Source organism: Pantherophis guttatus, chromosome 4, assembly GCF_059756535.1.
Source record: "Pantherophis guttatus breed Tessera chromosome 4, ASM5975653v1, whole genome shotgun sequence".
Lineage (NCBI taxonomy): Eukaryota > Metazoa > Chordata > Lepidosauria > Squamata > Colubridae > Pantherophis > Pantherophis guttatus.
The window spans coordinates 41,475,467-41,496,564 of NC_142066.1; the positions used below are offsets into that span (position 1 = coordinate 41,475,467).

At 39.5% G+C, this 21,098-nt stretch overlaps 1 protein-coding gene across 3 annotated transcripts in view; it reads right to left on the reverse strand.

The window, feature by feature from the left end:
* POLD1 (DNA polymerase delta 1, catalytic subunit) overlaps window positions 1–5,477 on the reverse strand; it is a 28,746-nt gene extending 23,269 nt beyond the window's left edge. The window contains exons 1-7 of one of the 3 annotated variants that reach the window (XM_034415308.3): window positions 5,252–5,477; window positions 4,317–4,418; window positions 3,909–4,123; window positions 2,950–3,063; window positions 2,011–2,151; window positions 1,801–1,926; window positions 1,072–1,240 (exon numbers count right to left, since the gene is read on the reverse strand). In XM_034415308.3, coding sequence (XP_034271199.2) covers window positions 1,072–1,240; window positions 1,801–1,926; window positions 2,011–2,151; window positions 2,950–3,063; window positions 3,909–4,113 — 755 coding nt within the window. In that variant the 5' untranslated portion in view covers window positions 4,114–4,123; window positions 4,317–4,418; window positions 5,252–5,477. Of the gene's footprint in view, window positions 1–1,071; window positions 1,241–1,800; window positions 1,927–2,010; window positions 2,152–2,949; window positions 3,064–3,908; window positions 4,124–4,316; window positions 4,419–5,042 lie in introns of all 3 variants that reach the window. The other 2 variants (XM_034415309.3, XM_087891974.1) reach the window with 2 other exon arrangements.
* Between the last annotated feature and the right edge of the window lie 15,621 nt (window positions 5,478–21,098).

Here is a 21,098-nt window from a genome sequence, read left to right on the forward strand (position 1 = left end):
CGAGACCGTCTTCTGCCACCAGTAGCCTCCCACCGGCCAGTCCGCTCCCACAGAGAGGGTCTCCTCAGGGTGCCATTGGCCAAACTATGTCGGCTGGCGACACCCAGGGGGAGGGCCTTCTCTGTGGGAGCCCCTGCCCTTTGGAATGAACTGCCCCCAGAAATTCGTAAAATCTCTGATCTCCGTGTATTTCGCTGTGCCCTCAAAACCTTGTTGTTCTGCCAGGCTGGGCTATCAAGGTAAAGATTTTAATTGGTTTTTAAAAATGGGATTTTAAATTTGGGGTTTTAAATTGAGCCTATCATTTAATAATTTTAATAATTTTAAATTTTGTCTGTCTTTGTGCTTTTAATCAGGATATACACCGCCCTGAGTCCTTTGGGAGAAGGGCGGTATAGAAATAAAATTAATAAATAAATAAAAGAGTAATTCTCAATGCAGTTCAAAAAGATAACCACAGGGATTCCCTCACTGTAAAATGGCTTACTAAATTATGGGCATATGCTCCATCTGTATTTTATTCATTTAGCTTGTTGTTTATGTCTCTTTTATGTTTTTTTTTGTGTCTAAATATATTACAAAACAGTCTAGGATGACCTTCCATAACTGCTGGCCTTCAAATGCAATGGCTAAGAATTATGGGAATTTAAGCTCAACTCATTTGAAAGTCACCAGGAAAAATTAAGAATAGAGGCAACATTTCAAAATACATTTAATTGTACTTATAGCCCACTTCCAGTTATTGCATTGCAGAATCTTGATTAGTAATTTCTGGTAAACAAAAGCTCATTCATAAACATGTGAAATCATGTAAGCACTGAAGTCTCATTCTCATGTCAATTTTTAGGCCTCCTGTAAAAACCATATACTGTAACTCCAAGCAATTTTGAGGGCTAGATACTCTATCCTACTGAAGTGTTATATTCTAGTACAATACATTGAGAGTCTTAGCAAGGTTCTCCCATTTTATCACCAAGCAAACTACATGACACCTATGGTTCTGAAGGATTTATTGAGATTAAAATCAATGCCTGGTAAAGGAAGTCAACTGCATCAATAGTTAAGTCTCACCTGATTTCAAAATCAATATTGGCTTCAAAGGCTTGAAAATTGTGTGTCCCCAGTGTTCCACATCGCAGCCCTTGTTCCAGCAATCTCTTGGCAGGAGCAATTAGCCGAGGCAGTGCCATTGTAATTTTCAGGAAGGATAAGAGATGTGGTCCATGAAAACCATACATATCTAAAATGAGGAGAAGTCTTAAAAGACATTTTAAAAATAGAGGATTATCACTCCCAAAACCTCAAATCCCTATCTCTCATCCAATTAATTTATATAAAAGACTTTCATTAATGTCCTTTATATTTGCTTATTGTTCCTTCTCTTTGCCTCCTGAAAATTTGCATACATTAAAGCTGCCCAAGTAACAAGTTCAAAAAAGTTACTAGTCCATAGGAAAAGAAAACATAACTTTTATAAAATTTCCTTATTTAGTGCTTGGAAGCAATTCTATCCACAGAAGAAAGATTAGAATGGACTGATTTGTTAATTTGGAATTGTTCATGGTGTTTATGATATATTATCCAAGCATGTTCATTCTAATCTATAACGTACAACCAGCTACAACAGCTTTGGGGAGTAGCAGTGAAAGCAACATCATGAGGATTCAGTGTGAAAGCACAATATTGTGTTGCTATAACCAAATTGTGATTTTAAGGCCCACGTACCCCATATCTAGATCTAATCCAACTCCTTGCCATCTAAACAGGATGGCTATACACCCACTGTTCACAAATGCTCACTCTGTTTTTTGCAGATCTCCACTGCCAGAACAACTTGGTTCAAACCATCCTTGTTGGACCGCATGTCCCGGATCACAGCTGTATTCAGTTCCCGTTGAAATTCAGCCAGATTCTCTGCTTGGAATCCTAAAGAAAAACAAAGGGAAATAAATCTTATTGTAAGAATCAAGTTCAAGACAGACCTTCCATCAATCATAAATTTTTACTCACCATGTGGAGCAGGTACATAAAAATAAGGTGCAAAACCATGGATATGACAACAGACACTGTTGCCAGCTGCAGTGACACCAAACATTCGCAGGACAGGTACAGAACCTTGGGTACAACCAGGGAATCCAGGGATGTGAGAGCCTGATTCAGGAACAGAATGAGAACATATTAATTAGTGAAAAAGCAGTATTGTATGATTTTCCAATTTAAAAATTCCAGAGTATCTTTTCATTATTCAGCATCTAGGTAAAATAAACATGCAAATAGGAATTCACGGTAACCTTCAGGTTTTCATCAACTACATTTCATATTTAAGTTCTGAGAATTCTATTTAGAATTATTATTTTCTGGATTGTTTATACAATACACATGATTTAGCAATCATTCTCTTCCTTTTTTTAAAAAAATACAGACATTTAAGAAAAATTGGTATATATAATATATGTCTCTGAAAAAAAAGTAGGACTTTTCTCCCAAACAACATATATTTTCAATAGGATAAATGTGTTATGTTTACTGAAGATACAAGGGCATGGATGAGTTTTTAAATTTAATTCATCTTTCTTAGAGAAAATTTTCCTAATTTCACTTATCTTTCATAGACACATAGAAAAAACATTTCTATATATCCTGCTATGGTACCTTCTTACATCAAACAAAAGTAAAACAAAAGTGGGATTAAATCCTTTACGGGGAATTCCATTCCTTGCCCATTTTTTCTGAAGAGTTGGTAACTTTGTGCATCTGTTCTAACTGTCAAAACCCCCAGAAACGATAACAGTTTTAGACTTCCCCTCAGGAGCAGAGAGTTATTGTTTAGCAAGGAATAAGAATATCTAGTTCTGCAAATCTTTTTCTAGGAAAAAGAATAAAACCATCTGTCATTCAACCCCTTTAAAAATTTCTTTATCAGCAACTCAAACCAGTTTACATACTTACCCACATAATAGTCTAGTTCCACTTGCTGGAAACACAGGCCTGCCTCTTTGGGATTTATTTTGGGAGGCAGAGGCCTCTGCCACTTGGGGTTGTGTACTGATGAGAAGAGGTTACCTAAAAGAAGGAAAAGCTCATAATACAGCTATTCACCAATCCTATTTTAATCAAACCCATATTTTGAACAATTAAAGATAATTGCACTTTAAAGGATCATGAAGAGGAAGGAAAGGTAGCATGGAATATGAGACATAGACCCCAAGCTGTTGTTTAATAAGTCTTAATATGATACAAGATGTATATAATATCTTTCTGTAATATTGGGAGATATAAATGGCAATGTTATACAGGTGGTATTTGTCTTACAACTATTTAATGGCCATTTAAAGTTATAATGGCATTGAAAAAAGTGACTTATGACCAGTTCTTGCACTTATCCCCACAGTTAAGTGATCAAACTTCAGCTGCTTGGCAACTGGTATGTATTTATGATGGCTGCAGCAGGCTGGGGTCCTGGAATTGTCATTTGCAACCTTTTTTAGAGAGCTTCTGATAAGTCAATGAGGGAAGCCAGATTCGCTTAACAACCATGCCATTCACTTAACAGCTATAGTGAATCATTTAACAACCATGGCAAAAAAGTTATAAAATGAGACACAACTCACTTAACAATTGCCAAATAACAAATATTCCATTATTTAACAATGGAAATTTGTGGTTCAGCTGTGGTTGTAGAGGAAGGACTACTTGTAATAATGTTTAAAACATTGAAACAGTATATTAAAATAAATTTGAATTGTGTAACAGAGAGTTTAACAGAAATGAAAAGCTTAATTTTAATATGGATCACAAGCACCAGACACTATCATCCACATATCATCCTTCGGCAGCTGCCCTCACTGCTGTGGCATTTGTTCTGCCTCAGAAAATATTTTCCCAATTCTGGGATGGGAATGCCATACCAAGGGGAATGGCATCAGATGATAACTGTGCTTCTTTCATTTCTAGAGCCACCTCAGCCTCCACCTCATCCAGAAAAGCCAGCTCTTCTTCAAATTGTGAAGGACCATCTTCATCCCAGTCTCCTCCTCTTGGCCTTTTCTGTTGTGATGGGGTAAAGTCCCCAATACCAATGCTTCTCACGGAAACCTTCCTCTTGTTTTCCATCTTGGCTTTCCTAAAAATTGAAGATCACCCCATGTCAGCTTCATCAAAAGTATGTTGTTTCCCAAAAGCATAATCAACTATTCCAACTAAAAATTCTGGTATTGAAAAACCCCATAACTATAGGGTTTCAAATTACTTTTCCTACAGAATCTGATCTCTCAGGCATCCAGAATCAACGCTACAAAATTATCACTTTCCCTTACCAAATTAAGGGCTGCTTAACTCTTTCATTTGGTTAGAATTTATCCACTTAAAATCAAGTCCAACTTGCTTGAGAACAGTTACCGTGTCCTTTCAATTTTTGCCTGTGATGAATAAAACAAGAGAATGAAGAATTTTGAACACTGAAATACAACAGGTAAGAGAAAAACTAGGCCTCAGAACTGCATCTTCAACTTTTTCTTTCAAAATATACAGTTGCTTGAAGACCATTGAGGTGTGTGTGTGAGTGTGCGTGTGTGCGCATGCACACACACATAATGAAATATATATATAATGAAATCATGTTCCTTACAAATATAACCTTACTGAATCAGATCAATGACTCATTGAAATCAAGGGTTTCCAAAAAAGCAAAACTGAAATAGCGTTATGGGCCATAGATTATTGTCCTGTGGGTTCTACTGTGTGTTGCATCAGCTTTTCCCCCTTTAAAAGCCATTTAATAGGTGCTAGAGGATCCACACTTTTGTGTGATTTTTTCTCAAGTTGATATCTGATATCCTTCAGATATATTTATATATGCAGATAAATATATACTTCCAGCTACTTCAACCACCAAAGTTAAAGAAGTTATAAAAGCCAACGCATCTGGAAAGCACCAAGTGGGGAAGGCAACCTCAGAATAACAAGTGCTGCTAGAAAGTTTGATTCTTTCTATACACTTTCCCTCTGCATTTAGTTTTATCCATTAAATCACTGCTTCAGACCCCGAAAACAGCCCATGCATCCTCCGTATATGTTGACCATGATGGTTGGGGGACGATGGATGTTACAGTTCAAAAACTGCTATAAACCCTCAACCTCCTGCTCCCCGGAACCCCAAACGGATGTCAGCCGACTCTTTCCTCACAGCGGCAGGCCACTATTCTAAGCTCCCACCCTGGAGGCAGAAACACCGATTCTCCGTGCAAATTACCTCGCTTGGATCCCGCACGTCACCTCATTGCTCAGCCATTCTCCCGCCAACAAGCTGTGGGGAGGAGCCTGGCATGCCACTCCCTTGTTGCCATGCCAACCCTTGCCCCATTTGCTATCGCCTGCTACTGACTTCGCTTTGCCTTTCGTGAGTCATTGCGCCTGCGCTTTGCTCTTTTGTACGGCCGCGACCTCCATATTTAGACCAGCAAAGATGACGTAATTCCAGACCGTCTATCTAAGCGCTCGTGATTCGTTTTTGGGCAGGGATGGCAATAGCGGGAAGACATTCGGAAATTACAAATGGTCCAGGCGCATGCGCATGCAAAATAGCAGATTGCGCTTTCTCAATGGAGTAGTAGAGACATTAGAGAGAGGAATTAAAAATTTACCTTTCTGTATCCGAGATTCCATAAGGGGAATTCTCTGAGTCTTCCGAAAGGCAATACCGAACACTGACTTAACTTTAGATTTCATGAAGTAAAGACATGATCACAACACATATTACAATGATGTCATGATGTGTGCATCCTTATTTCGACATAGTTCTAATTTACTATGGAAGCTGCTGTACCCAATCACAGTTTGCTTAGTTCTTCCATTCTCTTGACCCATTCATTCGTATATTTGTTTTGCAATTCAATCCTCACTCCTCTGCAGGTGGCCATGTTTGAATATATTCTTTTTGTATTGCTTACCGAATTTGGTGTTTGACCCACATTGATTTTACCCTCTTCCATTCATTCTTGACCCTATATCTTCTTGTTTTACCATGTACCCTTCTATCCCATTCCTGTTGCATTCAATTATTTATTTATTTTTCTCCTGACATACCCACATTTCCATAGAATAAAGTGAAAGACAAACTGTTCTACAGGCAGTCCTTGATTTATGATCAAAATGGAGTCCAAAATTTGTGTTGTTGAGACATTTGTAACATGAGTTTCGCCCCATTTCACAATCTTTCTTGCCACAGTTGTTAAGTGAATCATTGTAGTGATGATCTCTATGGCAAAATTCATGCTCTCTCCAAAGCACCATGCCAGAAAATAGTGATAAAATCCAAAGCATCATCATCTTAACTTAAGTAACTTTCCTGGGATCAGGTGGCTATAACAGCTTTGGTTTTAGTGCCAAAGAACTGCTTACTAAAGTTATTATTGCTTACTCGACTTACTACTTACTAAAACAATGAAAAGTAGTAGTCTGCCGCTGGCATTGCATAGGTTCCAGCCCCAACAAAATTAACCTTTGGAATTAAGACTTGGAAGTATTACATTTTTATTGAAGGGTGCAAATATATAATTACATAGCATGTTACATTTCAGAGAAAAAAGTCTCATTTGATACCAAAGAACTGTCAGATTATTTAGACTATACCAGATCAAATGCAGAAACGAGGGGTGTTGAATTACAATTCCTGTCACACTTGTCCATTAGCAAAGCATTCTCAAGTTAGTCTTGAAGCATAATTTCCAGGATCTAGCACATCCCACAACCATGACTTTTGCCATCCAGAATGCATAGACACGTGTGTACCAGAAAATATTTTTAAGGGATAGTAATAAAATTCACAAATGTATGAAAAGAATCTAATTCCCTAACTTAATTCCCTCCAATAAAGTAGCAGTGCAATTCTCCTGGCTTCCAATTGTACAAGAATAGACCAAAAATTCATTTAATTGTTTCCTAGGTCTCTTAATCTCTTTCAGAACCCTCAGTTCCTTTATCAATCATGGGGAACAATGGGAGCGAAGGGTCACTAGAGTTTGCATAGGCACAATCTTGTCCAGAATCTCAGTGATCTTTTGGCTCCAAACCCATTACTAAAGCTTCAGCAGAACCGTGTAGCAAATCTTCCAGGTTGTTCCTTCTGGAACCCATTTGGATCCATCAGTCTCCAGGATGGACCATTTTAACAGGTCCAGTGTCCTTATGGAGGAGGAGGATATAAGAGAGTGTCAGGGATATCAGGTCTGATCTGATCATGACTGGGGGGGGGGGATAATGTTTGATTCCAAACCAGGTAACATTGACATTGCTTAGATAAGAATATTACATCTGGTATTTTTCTAATTCTGTTTTAAGTTGGACCTGTGACAATATGGGGTAGGCCCATGTCCATTACGGAAGACATGAACTCCTCAGCTGCTTCTGAAGCCAAATCCAGAGAAGGCAGATTTAAATTACCCAGTAGCATGCGTTTGGGGGACTCCACTGACAATCCTGAGATGGCTTCTAGTAGTTTAGGCAAGGAGGTTGCTATGCAGCCAGAAGGTCATTATAGTAGCAACAGTCCCAGCTGATCCCTTGAGTCCCATATGAGAAAAAGAGTCTCATAGCCAGAGACACGGGAAGCAAGGTCCTTGAAGGTGGAGTTTCTCTAATGACCACTGTGATCCTGGGCTGGTGCCAAACCCTAAACCTGGCTGGACACATCTCTGAAAGGTGAATCCCCATCCAGTGACAGCCAGGTCTTGATGATGTACGCCAGATCAGCATGTTCCTCCTCAGTAAGATCTTAGATGACTGGAGCCTTGTTGTTAACCAACCTGGCATTCAGCAGCAGCACCCAAAGCTCCAGACCTCCAAGGGAATCCTGTCCAGGGATTGAGCATGAACTAAGGGATCCAGAACATGCCAACGATACTAAACATTGGGGACTCTTCCCCTGTAATGGCCTGCCTTCCTGTTCCCATAGAGTCCCATGCCCATCACTATACTGATACACTGTCCCACCCTATGGCTATCTATAGCATCTTCTAGCCCACTTCCCTGTAGAGCCTACCCCAATCATTCACATTTATCCACTCAGCCTTTCTAGGGAGGATAGGAGCAGGAGGAAGCCCCCATGGTGTCTCCGTTCCATTCACGCATCAACAATCACAATCACAAATTCTTGGAAAACTCTTTATAACCTACTTAGGTTTAGGAAGTATCCTACATAGTGCTCCTGTTCCCATTTTACCCACAACTCTGGAAAGTGGATTAGGACGTAATCTGGGTATTCTATTCCATCCTCAACCATGGAAGTTCTGTGTCTTAAAATAGCTTTGGGCCAGTTACACTCTAACTAAGAAGGTGTAACTGGCCCAAAGCTATTTTAAGACAGGGAACTTCCATGTGGCAGTGAGAACAATCTTTGGAGCCCCTAGGATAGCCCATACTACACCTCTGCTCTGCGAACTTCACTGGCTACTGGTCTGCTTCCAAGTGTAGGTTGTTAGGATGTTGGTTATGATCTTTAAAGCCTTTAATTATATCGGTCCAGGCTATCTGATGAACTGTCTCTTCCCGCTAAGATAAACTCGTCCTACTTGTGCTGGTAGAGAAGCCTACTTTGGATCCCATTGGTCAAGAAAGTCCAACTATTGGAATCCAGAAAAAGCCTTCTCTGCTGCAACACCCGCTCTTTGGAACATCTTATCCTCTAAAGTAACATCATACCCCCATCCTTCCAGAAGAGCCTAAAGACCTGGCTCTGATACTTGGCCTGGGGAATTCCATACTGGAGGTGGTTGCTGGATTGATGGAAGACTCTACCCCATTCCCTTCCTCCCTGTGCTCTGCCTTCCACCATTCATCTTTTTTGGTGATCATATTGATGTATACTCATTGTATTCTTTTTCCACTGCTTATTTTGTTGTTCCATTATTTTACTTTTCTTCTGTTTACACTCCTTTGATTTTTTCCCATTTTATTATTGTAAACTGCCTAGAGTAGCCCTATGGCAAGAAAAATGGCAAATAAAATTTAACAAACAAACAAATAAATAAAAATAATAAATACATTTATAAATTTGATAGACTAATTAGCTCATTTCAGTACTCCTTTATCATAGCTTTTGAAAGGGGGGGCAAAGTTGACAACATTGGGCACATGCCAAGGCCTATATCTTGCTTCCTTCAGTCTTTGGATATTCTTCTTATTGATCCATGTAAGTTGGCCCCGGTCTTTTCCTTTGGAGAGTGGCTATTTCAGCTATTGAGGGGAAAGAGGTGAGGAGAAGAGATGTGTCGCAATTGACATCATCCTGCTTAAGGTCTCCAGAACCCACATGAAAGAGGGCAGTCAGAATTTTAGGCAATTCTTAAACATCGCAGATCACAAAGCTTTAATTCATAAATAAACAAATGGGAAGTAAATTCTGGGAAAAGTATAGTGTCAGCTCTCTTACTTGCAATATGGAATTTTGTCTTTTAGATTTGGATAATCTGAGTGAATTTCTGTAAAGACAATGCTGAGCAATATAGTGTTTCTCATGTAAACCCCCAGATTGTGAAAAGGCTTCCTTCTTATTTCCCCTTCACACACTTCCTTTTTTCTCCTCTTTAGGTTTGTATATGCCCATGCTTATGCAAAAAACACAGGAGTTAATCATTGTGCCTAAATGGAAAATAAACTGGATTATGTTCTTGAAGATTGTAGATTCAAATTTCTTTATAGTTTTATTTGTTTTGCAGGTCATGCTAAACCATGACATCATTTCATTCTTTTGATTTAGGATACTGTATGATCCCAGCCAATTATCATTTATCTAAAAAATCTTAAGCAAACCCAGGCTTAGTACAGTATCTGAATCCAGCTACCATCCAAAGTTTTTAACATGTTAGAATTTATTCTGGGAGATGACAATTTTTCAATGCTTAGTCACAAAGCATACTAAAAGAATGGATTGTATCTTCTTGCAATCTCATACATCTTGATTCTTCTTTCTATAATTCATGCTGGAACTTGTTCTTCAAGAATAAAGTTTCTCTGTCAGATCCCACTGCACTGCATTTAATTCAAGTAATTCTGCTTTTCCTGTATCAAACTTAACAGACTGCTGCTCTCCATATAAAGCTTACAAGTTGGAGGATCTTTATCATTGTATTATCTGGTGCTCTTTTTGTAAGCCATCCCAACTCACTGGAATGCAAAAAAATAAACATTATACCATTATACCTGAATTATACCTTTTCAGAAGTTCAGTCATTATGAACTTCTGAAAGGAGTTAGTAGAAAACAGCAATATCTAGACATCAAATACTTTCTATCTTTTAATGGTCTGCTCTTCTTGTATAGCTCTTTTTGGAAAGCACTTTCCAAATACTAGCTCAAGTGGTTTTAAAAGCTGTTGGATAAATTAATAGATTGGTCTATCAGTTTACTCTTAGCAATTAACAAAATGGACACTCCAAGTGGAGAAGTAGGAGAACAGTTGTGCAGAAAAGTTCTTGTTTGATAATTTATGGGACTACTAAGAGTGTTTAATAGATCTTTTGTGTGGGAAATAAAAAGACACTGGATTAGATAGATTGCTCAATTGTTACAGAATTTTTAATTTTTCACACAAAAGGGTCTAACAATATATCACAGGCATCTATCAGATAATGTCAGTATATTACCGGAAATGTGTAGAAAATCATTTCCATCCCTCTCTAGGCTTGTTTGAATGTCCTGTCAATTTCAAATTGATAATTCTCTCTGGGTTTCCCCTTTGCCCTTTTTCCCTTTTTAGAAGCAATGTGGCTATCTTCTCAAATACCCAAGAACACCCAAGAATATACTTTGTGCAGAAAAAAAGATCACCAAAAAAAAAACCAGTGTGTGTGTGTGTGTGTGTGTGTGTGTGTGTGTGTGTGATTTGCTACACACTGTAGCAAAGCATTTGATTAAGTCATGATATCACTACAGGCTTTAATGTGGCTAAGCCACATTTACCCAACACCTTCAAAATTAAACTGGATCCAAATTTAAAACAAATGCAAAATTTAAGCATGCTCTTGGAAAGTATGAATGAATTCTTGTATAGTTTGGCCTTCAAGTGATCAGAGTGAAATAAAAAATAAATAACAAAACCAAGCCTTTATCTTACTCTATTGCAGTTTTTTTTATGAATAGCATAAAAGTAAAAAGGTGTGTGACTCAGTTGGTGACCTGATACAATCCATGCAGGAAATGTGCCATTCCTGCTCTGACCCCACTTAGCTTTTCTTAACCAGCATTGACCAGGACTTCCACCAACTATAGTACACCCTGAATTAACTGATTGGGGGAATAGCTATCACTGTGCCTAATGATTGCTGCATTCCTGTTGCATATTTATTTATTTCCTTACTCGATTCATTTGTAATAATAGCAATGATAACAAAAAGTAAATGTTATTTGGAAATGTTCAATAACATAAGAAGAGTGTTATTTGTTCAAACAATCAAGACTTATCATTTTCAGGATTGGAAATGTTGGTACTATTCTCTCAGTTACCAGTGTTACAAAATAGGTAAGCTTTAGTATTATTTTAAAAAAGAATCAATCTGACTTTGTCACTTCTCTTGATTTCTTTATAAAAAAAGAGAAAAGTGTGTTTGTGGGTTCACTTGTTTTTTATAAATATTCCGTATTTATCAGATGATATTGCAAGTACAGCAATAATTTTTTCATTTTTCATAAAAAAAAAAAGGAAATGTTGGTACTTGGGACACTGATTGTCATCCTTTACCAACCCCAGGTTGCAGAATAGGACAGTGAATTATACTTCCAAGTCTAATTCCCTGGGGGGAAAGGGAAATATTCTTTAGATAGATATCCAACTATGTATTCTTCAGATATTTTGGGTTTCTGTTTCCATCACCCCCAGCATTAGAGTGACCAATAGCTAGAGTGACTAAAGCTGATGGGAGCAGCATTAGTCCTGTTAGTACCCCAACATCTGAAAGGGTATCAGGTTAGAAATGGTGCCTCAAAGTAGCAAGCTTTGGGAATATAGTGTCTTGGTCTCCATAGTACCGTAGCAGCTGGTATACAATAGTTCACCTAATCTCTAGAGAAATAACCCCTTTTTAAAAAAGAACAGAAATGGCAATATTGAGCTCACAAAAGATTGGTTTGTTATTGAAGGATTAAAATGTGTTCAAAGAATAAAAAGTCCCTCAAACTTGCATTTCTCAACAGTCTTCTTTTTGTTTGGCATTTTGCCCTTCAGCCACCTACACACTTTTATCACACTTCACCTGTTATCAAGCTTCCAAGAGATCCTAATCTATTGTGTTCTTTTATAGTTAAAATCCCTTTGTATTTCCTTGAGCACACAGTATGAACAGATCCCGGTTGTTATATCATGTTTCTCTTATTTTGTATTGCAAAACATCTAAATCAGGGCTGTCTCCTGGTCCATGGGCCAGATGCGTCACATGCTGGTTTAGTAAAGGGGGAAAAAGTCCCAATACATCACGTGATGCCGCTGTGACGAACTGAGTTTGATACCCCTGATGTATACCAATTGGATGATAATATTAGTAAGCTAGCCACTGGGCTACTAGAATAGATTTTTTTTTTATTGGCCAAGTGTGACTGGACCCACAAGGAATTTGTCTTGGTGCATATGCTCTCAGTGTACATAAGAAAAGATATGTTAATAAAGAATCATAAGGTACAACACTTAATGATAGTCATAGGGTACAAATAAGCAATCGGGAAACAATATCGATATAAATCGTAAGGATACAAGCAACAAAATTACAGTCATACAGTCATAAGTGGGAGGAGATGGGTGGTGGAAACGATGAGAAGATTAATAGTAGTGCAGACTTAGTAAATAGTTTGACAGTGTTGAGGGAATTACTTGTTTAGCAGAGTGACGGCATTCGGGGAAAAACTGTTCTTGTATCTAGTTGTTCTGGTGTGCAGTGCTCTATAGCATTGTTTTGAGGGTAGGTGTTGAAACAGTTTATGTCCAGGATGTGAGGGGTCTGTAAATATTTTCACAGCCTTCTTTTTGACTCGTGTAGTATATAGGTCCTCAATGGAAGGCAGGTTGGTAGCAATTGTTTTTTCTGCAGTTTCTAATTATCCTATGCTGGATAATTTTAGAAGGCCAGTATTAGGAATGGCTTTTTCCCATATGTGCCTGCTGAAAAATTTTGCTCTGATTTGGGGAGGTACTTTTTATGCTTATATGCATGGTAAGCTATATTTCTTAAGATCTGAGATTTAATTAGGAATGAACAGTATACTTCTGCATGTGGCTTGATTCTTCCCACTTGCCACTTTCTGTTAACAGCAGTAAATAAACAAGCCTTGGTAACACCTACTGTGGTTTGTTTAATATTGTATGAAAATTTAATCTGTTCTTGGCTTCTGACTTTGACTTATTCTAAAATGGCAAGCCATGGATCAATTTGGAAGTAATGCTAACCTAAAGCTTGCAGATTGTAATATACCGTATCTGCCATATAGATACTATGACATCAGCACCCAGATTCCTATGAACGAAGGAAAATGTGATTATTCCTCTTGTGTCAAGCGAAGGAGCCTATTTTCAGGCAGGATGGTTACTCTTTCACATATTTTCCTAAACCAGACTGTGATTTATTCTATTTTTTATTTTCCAATTCTTAGCTATGCATATCCTTACCCTATTAAGAGATTGAGTATTAAGTGTAAGTCCTTTTGCATATCTACAAGGTTTATTCTTTAAGCTGGAGCTTTTTTTACTAATGACTAAATAGTCATTAGTAAACATCCTACTGACTGGAAACAACTAATCTTTTAAGTCATCCTTCTGAACCTTTGCTTTTTACATCCCACCTCCAATTCCATGATTCCTCCTCTGTGCTGGGGCTTGGAGCCTACCAATAAACTGCTGAGGACAATGCATTTTCAGGTTACATTGTGAATTATATAACCTAAGTAGGAAGCATCAGAACTGAAGACCCACATATCACAGACATCTGTGCCAAAGAATTCTGAATTTTATTTTTTATTTACAAGTACTTTAAGTCATTTATATTAAACCTGGAGTTTTCCTGAACAACAAAGGTATTTACCATGTTTGGTTTCTTAACCTATGATTCTTGGGCTCCAGCTCTTGGTTCATTCCAAAAGAAGGATGTCCCTATAATAGTTTTTAGTAGTACTGATGTCTTCTGGATACATGCTACATGAAGTCTGGAAATTAGAAGTTGAGCAAGTGATACACCAATCAATAGATTTGGAGCTATCCATTCAATTGAAATCCAGCACCTCCAGCTTCTCATTTGGATTTCATTAAGGTAAAGGTTCCACTCGCACATACGTGCTAGTCATTCTGACTCTAGAGGGAGGTCTCATCTCCATTTCTAAGCCGAAGAGCCAGAGCTGTCTGATGACAATTCCATGGTTAAGTGCCCCGCATGACTAAATGCCAAAGGCACACGGAACGCTGTTACCTTCCCACCAAGTTAGTCCTATTTTTCTACTTGCATTTTTTACGTGCTTTTGAACTGCTAGGTTGGTAGAAGCTGGGGCAAGTAACGGGAGTTCACCCCATTACGCAGCGCTAGAGATTTCATTAAAGGTAAAGATAAAGGTTCCCCTTGCACATATGTGCTAGTCGTTCCCGACTCTAGGGGGCGGTGCTCATCTGCATTTCAAAGCCAAAGAGCCAGCACTGTCCAAAGACATCTCTGTGGTCATGTAGCTGGCATGACTAAATGCCAAAGGCGCACAGAACGCTATTACTTTCCCACCAAAGATGGTCCCTATTTTTCTACTTGCATTTTTTACGTGTTTTCAAACTGCTAGGTTGGCAGAAGTTGGGACAAGTAACAGGAGCTCACCCTGTTACATGGCACTAGGGATTCGAACTGTTGAACTTTCGATCAACAAGTTTAGCATCTTAACCACTGAGCCACCGCGTCCCTTTCATTACATGAAGTAATGAGATTTCATAATAACCCATTAAATCCAATTCCTGTGTTACCAAATTCAAGGAGCCTCAGTGGTTTTTAATAATGAGATCTATTGCCCCTTTTGGAGTTTAGGAATTTCAACAGGGCCATTAACACTGACTTTGTTCAAGGCCATGTAATGGATTGAAATAATGGTTTGGAAAGTCCCTGTTTGTAGAGCTGGACAAGGAAGAGGGATGGATGTGGGGGATCCCCTACTTGAGAAAGTACAGCATTTTGGAAAGTAAGAGAGGATTAACAAACTAAAAAATGAATTAATAGGCATTGGCACTATAGAGTGTAAGATGAAAGAGAAGCTCTTACAGTTTAATGCCATATAATGCAATGGTGGCTTATTGCTTTGAGGAAGAATCGAAGTGGTCCTAGAAGACTGTGCTTTCCCAGACTGGTTTGCCAGAAGGTGGGGGGGGGGAAATGAAAATGCCACCTGACTGCCTGGGACTGATGGGAGAATTCTGGGAGTTGAGGTCCACGCTTTTTAAAGTTCTCAAGATTGAAAAATACTGGTTTAGAGCTATATCCTAATTTCTAGTGTGCTATGCTGAAATAAATTACTTTATGTCCTATTACAATACACTGTATAAATCAGACTTTTCCTCTTTTAGTCTTCCATATTTTATCCAAAGAAGTGATTAACATGCCACGAAACTAGTAGTCAAGCCTCATAAATAACTAAGCACATAGTATTTAACTTGAATGGCAAGAATACCCTTAAGTAGAAATGTAGTAAGCGTATAAAAGATTGTTCTGTATGAGAGGAGGGGAAAAAGATCAAGAATCATAGTGGAAATAGAAAAAAAAAAAAATGTCCTGATGTGAGAGTTGCTTTTGTATCGAAAAGCTGCCAGGAGAAATAAAGCAAGCAATGTGCTCGCCTTCACTGGGTTTTTAAGTAAAACCTAGACATCTGTCAAGAATGCTATAACACCACTATTATGTACTTTAAGCAAACGGGTTGCAATTGATAATCTCCAAGAGCCTTGCAGCTGCAATGTGGCTTTTTAATTCATATGAATTTTAATACTACAGGTAGTTCTCAGTTAACAGCTGCCCTGTTTAGCTACTATTCAAACTTCAACAGAGCTTTATGATTGGTCCTTGAAATTATGACTGGCCCAGTATATCTATGGTCACACGATTGCTATTTGTGCACTTGACAGCCAGCATGGGAGAAGCAGAAGCAATGAAGAAGCTGGCAAGAAAATTGCAAGTCACAAGATGTTGTCCTTCACAGCTGGGTGATTCATTTAAAGACTGCAGTGGAACTGATATAAATGCAGCTGGTCACATGATGTTTCACTTTATGTTCATATCTTTTAATAACAGAGATGCTGGTCCCAATTGCATTTCTGAAATGAGGACTACCTGTTAAGGAATTACAGTATTTGACCAAAATTCCATAAATAAGCAAAATATTTTTATTATATAAATAACATGTAAGCAGTTATTTTCTCTCTCCTACTTGTCTTAATAAAGCTCTTATTGTAATATATATATATATATATATATTCCTGCTGGAGCCTTACCTCAATTTTTTTAATGCACTCTCTTGGATTTCACCTTCCCTTTCTTTTCTGCCAATCCAATCTAATCTGTATGGGTATGTATACCTATAGCAACCACAGTGATCCAGGAGGAAAAATATTAAAAAATGTTGCTACAACTCGTTTCCAGAACTACTAGAATTACTGAGATGAAAATTGCAATCAAAGGCATCTAGACAGTGGGGGAGGCTATGAGACTCTAATATAGCCTTTTCCACTGTATAAATGTATTTACTGCAACCTTCATCATTCTAGCCCTAATAATGCTAGGTACCTGGAGTTGCAGCTATGCAAAGCAGTCCAGGTGAGTTCCAGTTCCCTGCATGCCCCAAAATCCTACTATTTTCTGCTTCAAGCTCTAGGGTTACTACCAGGAATATTTAGAAAATGCCCCATCACTATTCTACTTTCCCACTTAACTCTTTTCCCAGTTAAAAACAGGAGGGAGGGAGGGAGGGAGAGAGAGAGAAGGAGGGAGGGAGGGAGAGAGAGAGAAGGAGAGAGAGAGGGAGAGAGGGAGGGAGAGAGAGGAGTTTGGCGAAAACATAGGAGAGTTCCAGATGAAAGATGATGTTATCTGACTCCCCAGTGTAAAATATTTCTAAGTGGCTGAAGCAAAATAATAGAATACAGGTAGTCCTCAATGTACAATTCATTTACTGACTGTTCGAAGTTACAATTGTTCGACTGTTCGAAGTGACTTATGACAATTTTTCACATGACCAACATCTCCATGGTCATGTGATTAAAAATTAGGACACTTGGCAACTGGCATGTATTTATGATGGTTACAATGACCCAGAGTCATGTGATTAAATGCCATGCCATGATTTGATCCATGATTTGATCATGGCATGATTTAAAACAGATAATGCCAGACAAATCTTAGTTTAGTTTAGTTTAGTTTTATTTGATTTATATACCGCCCTACTCCCAAAGGACTCAGGGCGGTGAACAGCCCCAAGATAAAACACTTAAGTACAAAATTTAAAAGCAAAATAAAACCGAATTAAACAATTTGGCCAAAGACAGATTTAAACCCCCCCACTAATTAAAAACAAATTAAAATTTGCATTTTAAAAAGGGAAAAAAGGGAAAAAAGGGAAAAAAGGGAAAAAAGGGAAAAAAGGGAAAAAATTAGGCCAGGCCTGCCTGATGTAATAAAAAGGTCTTGAGAGTGCGGCGGAAGGTGCTTAGATCCGGGATCCTCTGTATCTTCGGGGGGAGCTCATTCCAGATCGTAAGTGCCCCCACAGAGAAGGCTCTCCCCCTGGAAGCCACCAGTCGACATTGTTTGGCCGACGGCACCCGGAGGAGCCCCTCTCTATGAGAGCGTACCGGCCAGTGGGAGGCTACTGGTGGCAGCAGGCGGTCCTGTAGATAACCAGGTCCTGAGCCATGGAGCGCTCTAAAGGTGGTAACCAAAACCTTGAAGCGCACACAGAAGACGACCGGGAGCCAGTGCAGCTCGCGCAGGAGAGGTGTTACATGGGAACGCCATGTCGCTCCCATAACCACTCACGCGGCTGCACTCTGCGCCAGTTGGAGCCTTCGGGTGCTCCTCAAGGGAAGCCCCATGTAGAGAGCTTTGCAGTAGTCCAGGTGGGAAGTGATGAGGGCATGAGTGATCGTGTGTAAGGAGTCCCGATCCAGAAAGGGATACAACTGGCGAATCAGGCAAACCTGATGAAAAATCTTCCCGTCACGGCCATCAAATGCTCTTCTAAAGACAGCCGTGAATACAGGAGGACGCTCAAGTTGCAAGCCCTCTCCGTGGGGGACAGCGATTCGCCCCCAATAGCCAGAGATGGCATCAACTGACTATATCGGGACGTCGGAAACCACAGCCACTCGGTCTTGGATGGGTTGAGCCTGAGCCTGTTTCTCCCCATCCAGATCCGCACGGCCTCTAGGCACCGGGACATCACTTCAAGGGCATCGTTGGGGTGGTCCAGAGTGGAGATGTACAGCTGAGTGTCGTCAGCGTACTGATGGTACTTCACCCCGAAACCACGGATGATCTCGCCCAGCGGCTTTACATAAATGTTGAACAGAAAGGGTGAGAGGACTGACCCTTGTGGCACCCCACATATGAGGCGCCTCGGGGTCGACCTCTGCCCCCCTGCCAACACCGACTGCAACCAGTCAGCGAGAAAGGAGGAGAACCACCGCAACACAGTGCCCCCCACCCCTAACTCTTCCAACCGGTGCAGCATGATACCATGGTCGATGGTATCAAAAGCCGCTGAGAGATCTAATAGGACCAGGACAGAGGAGCAACCTCTGTCCTGAGCCCTCCAGAGATCATCAACCAATGAGACCAATGCCGTTTCCATGCTGTACCCAGGCCTGAAGCCCGACTGGAACGGATCCAGATACACCGTTTCATCCAGGTGCTGGGGGAGCTCTCGTGCAACCACACTCTCAACAACCTTTGCCACAAAGTGAAGGTTGGAGACTGGACGATAATTAGACAACACTGCCGGGTCCAGTGCAAATGCAAATCTTATTGCATTTTTTGACAAAGTGACAAAATTAGTGGACTAGAGAAATGCTGTGGGTATTTTACTTGGACTTTAGTAAGGCATTTGATAAAATAGACCACAATCTACTACTTTATAAAATAGCAAAATGTGGGTTAGACAGCATCACCACCAGATGGATTCGTAACTAGCTGACAAACTGAGCTCAGAGTATAGTCCTTAATGGAACTGCATCTTCCTGGAGGGATGCAGACAGTGGGTACCCCAAAGCAGTGGTGAAATCCAAATTTTTTTACTACCGGTTCTGTGGGCGTGGCTTGGTCTGTGTGACAGGGGAAGGATACTGCAAAATCTCCATTCCCACCCCACTCCAGGGGAAGGATATTGCAAAATCTCCATTCCCACCCCACTCTGGGGCCAGCCAGAGGTGGTATTTGCCAGTTCTCTGAACTACTCAAAATTTCTGCTACTGGTTCTCCAAACTGCTCAAAATTTCCGCTACCGGTTCTCCAGAACCTGTCAGAACCTGATGGATTTCACCCCTGCCCCAAAGCTTTCCCTTAGCCCCAGTACTCTTCAATATCTTCATCAATGATTTAGATGAGGGGATAGATGGGGAACTCATCAAATATGCAGACGACAGCAAATTGGCAGGATAGGCGTAAGATACAGAAGAATCTTGACAGACTTGAACAATGGCCCTAGCTAAAAAATGAAACTCAATGGTTGAAAAAAATAAGGTTCTACATTTAGGCAAGAAAAACCAAATGCACAGGTATAACATATGGTTCTCAACCTGTGGTCTGGAGACCCTTGGGAGGGGCAAGTATGATGTCTTCACAGGAGGTTTGTGAAGGCTTGAAGAAATGTTATGATTTAATTTTAAATCTTGAGTTAAGTCTTGGTGGTCCCTGGCCATGGTCTGTGGCCACAAAAGTTATTTAAAGGAAGTCTGTGATGGAGAAAAGATTCAGAACCATTGGTATAGGTGATCCCTGGCTCAATAGTAACTGCAAGAAGGATCTTGGGAGTCCTAATGGGTAATCACTTAAATATGCTAAATGTGCTGCAGCTGCCAAAAAAGCCAACACAGTCCTAGGCTGCATTGACAATGCAGGATGAACCAAGATCATGTGAAGTGTTAATACCACTTTATAATGTCTTGGTAAGACCACACTTGGAATACTGCGCCCTGTTTTGGTAAGTATGATATATTAAAAAAAGATGTTGAAATTGTAGAAAAATTGCAGAGAAGAACAACAAAGATGAATAGGGAGCTGGAGGCTGAAACATAAAGAACAGTTGCAGGAATTGGGTATGTCTACTTTAATGAAACAAAGGACTAGGGGTGACATGATAGCAGTGTTCCAATATTTGAGGGGCTGCCACAAAGTGGGGTCAATCTATTTTTCAAAGCACCTGAGGGCAGGAAAAGAAGTAATGGAGGAAAACTAAGCAAGGAGAGAACCAATCTAGAACTAAGAAGAAATTTTGGACAATTAGAATAATTAATCAGTTCTAACATCACGATGTTAGAAAGACTTGCTTCTAGAAGTTGTGGGTGCTCCAATACTGGAAGTTTTTAAGAAGAGATGGGCAACCATCTGTCTGAAATAGTATAGGGTTTCCTGCTTGTGCATGGGGTTGGACTAGAAGACCTCCAAGGTCTCTTCCAACTCTGTTATTATGATTACCTTTTGCAACCTTCTGCCAACTTTCTGCTAAGCAAAGTCAATAGGGAATCCAGATTCACTTAACAAGTGTTACTAAATTAACAACTACAGTGAGTCACTTAACAACTGTGGCATGAAAGGTCGTAAAAATGGAGCAAAATACACTTAACAACTATCTCGCTTAGCAACAGACATTTTGGGCTGAATTGTGGTTGTATATCGAGGATACCTGTAAAATCTCACCAGGAAAATATTCCAAGTTAAACATGAACAGATTTGCAAATAGTAGAAGAAAGTTATTGAGTGTGTGTTTGTTTCTTGTAGTCATAAGGGAAAGTAGTAGATGAAAGGTCACCCTTAAGACAAAATGTTCAATAATTTTCATTTTATTTCTTTCTCCAGTCTTTGGAACAATTACAGCTTTCTGTTAGCTAT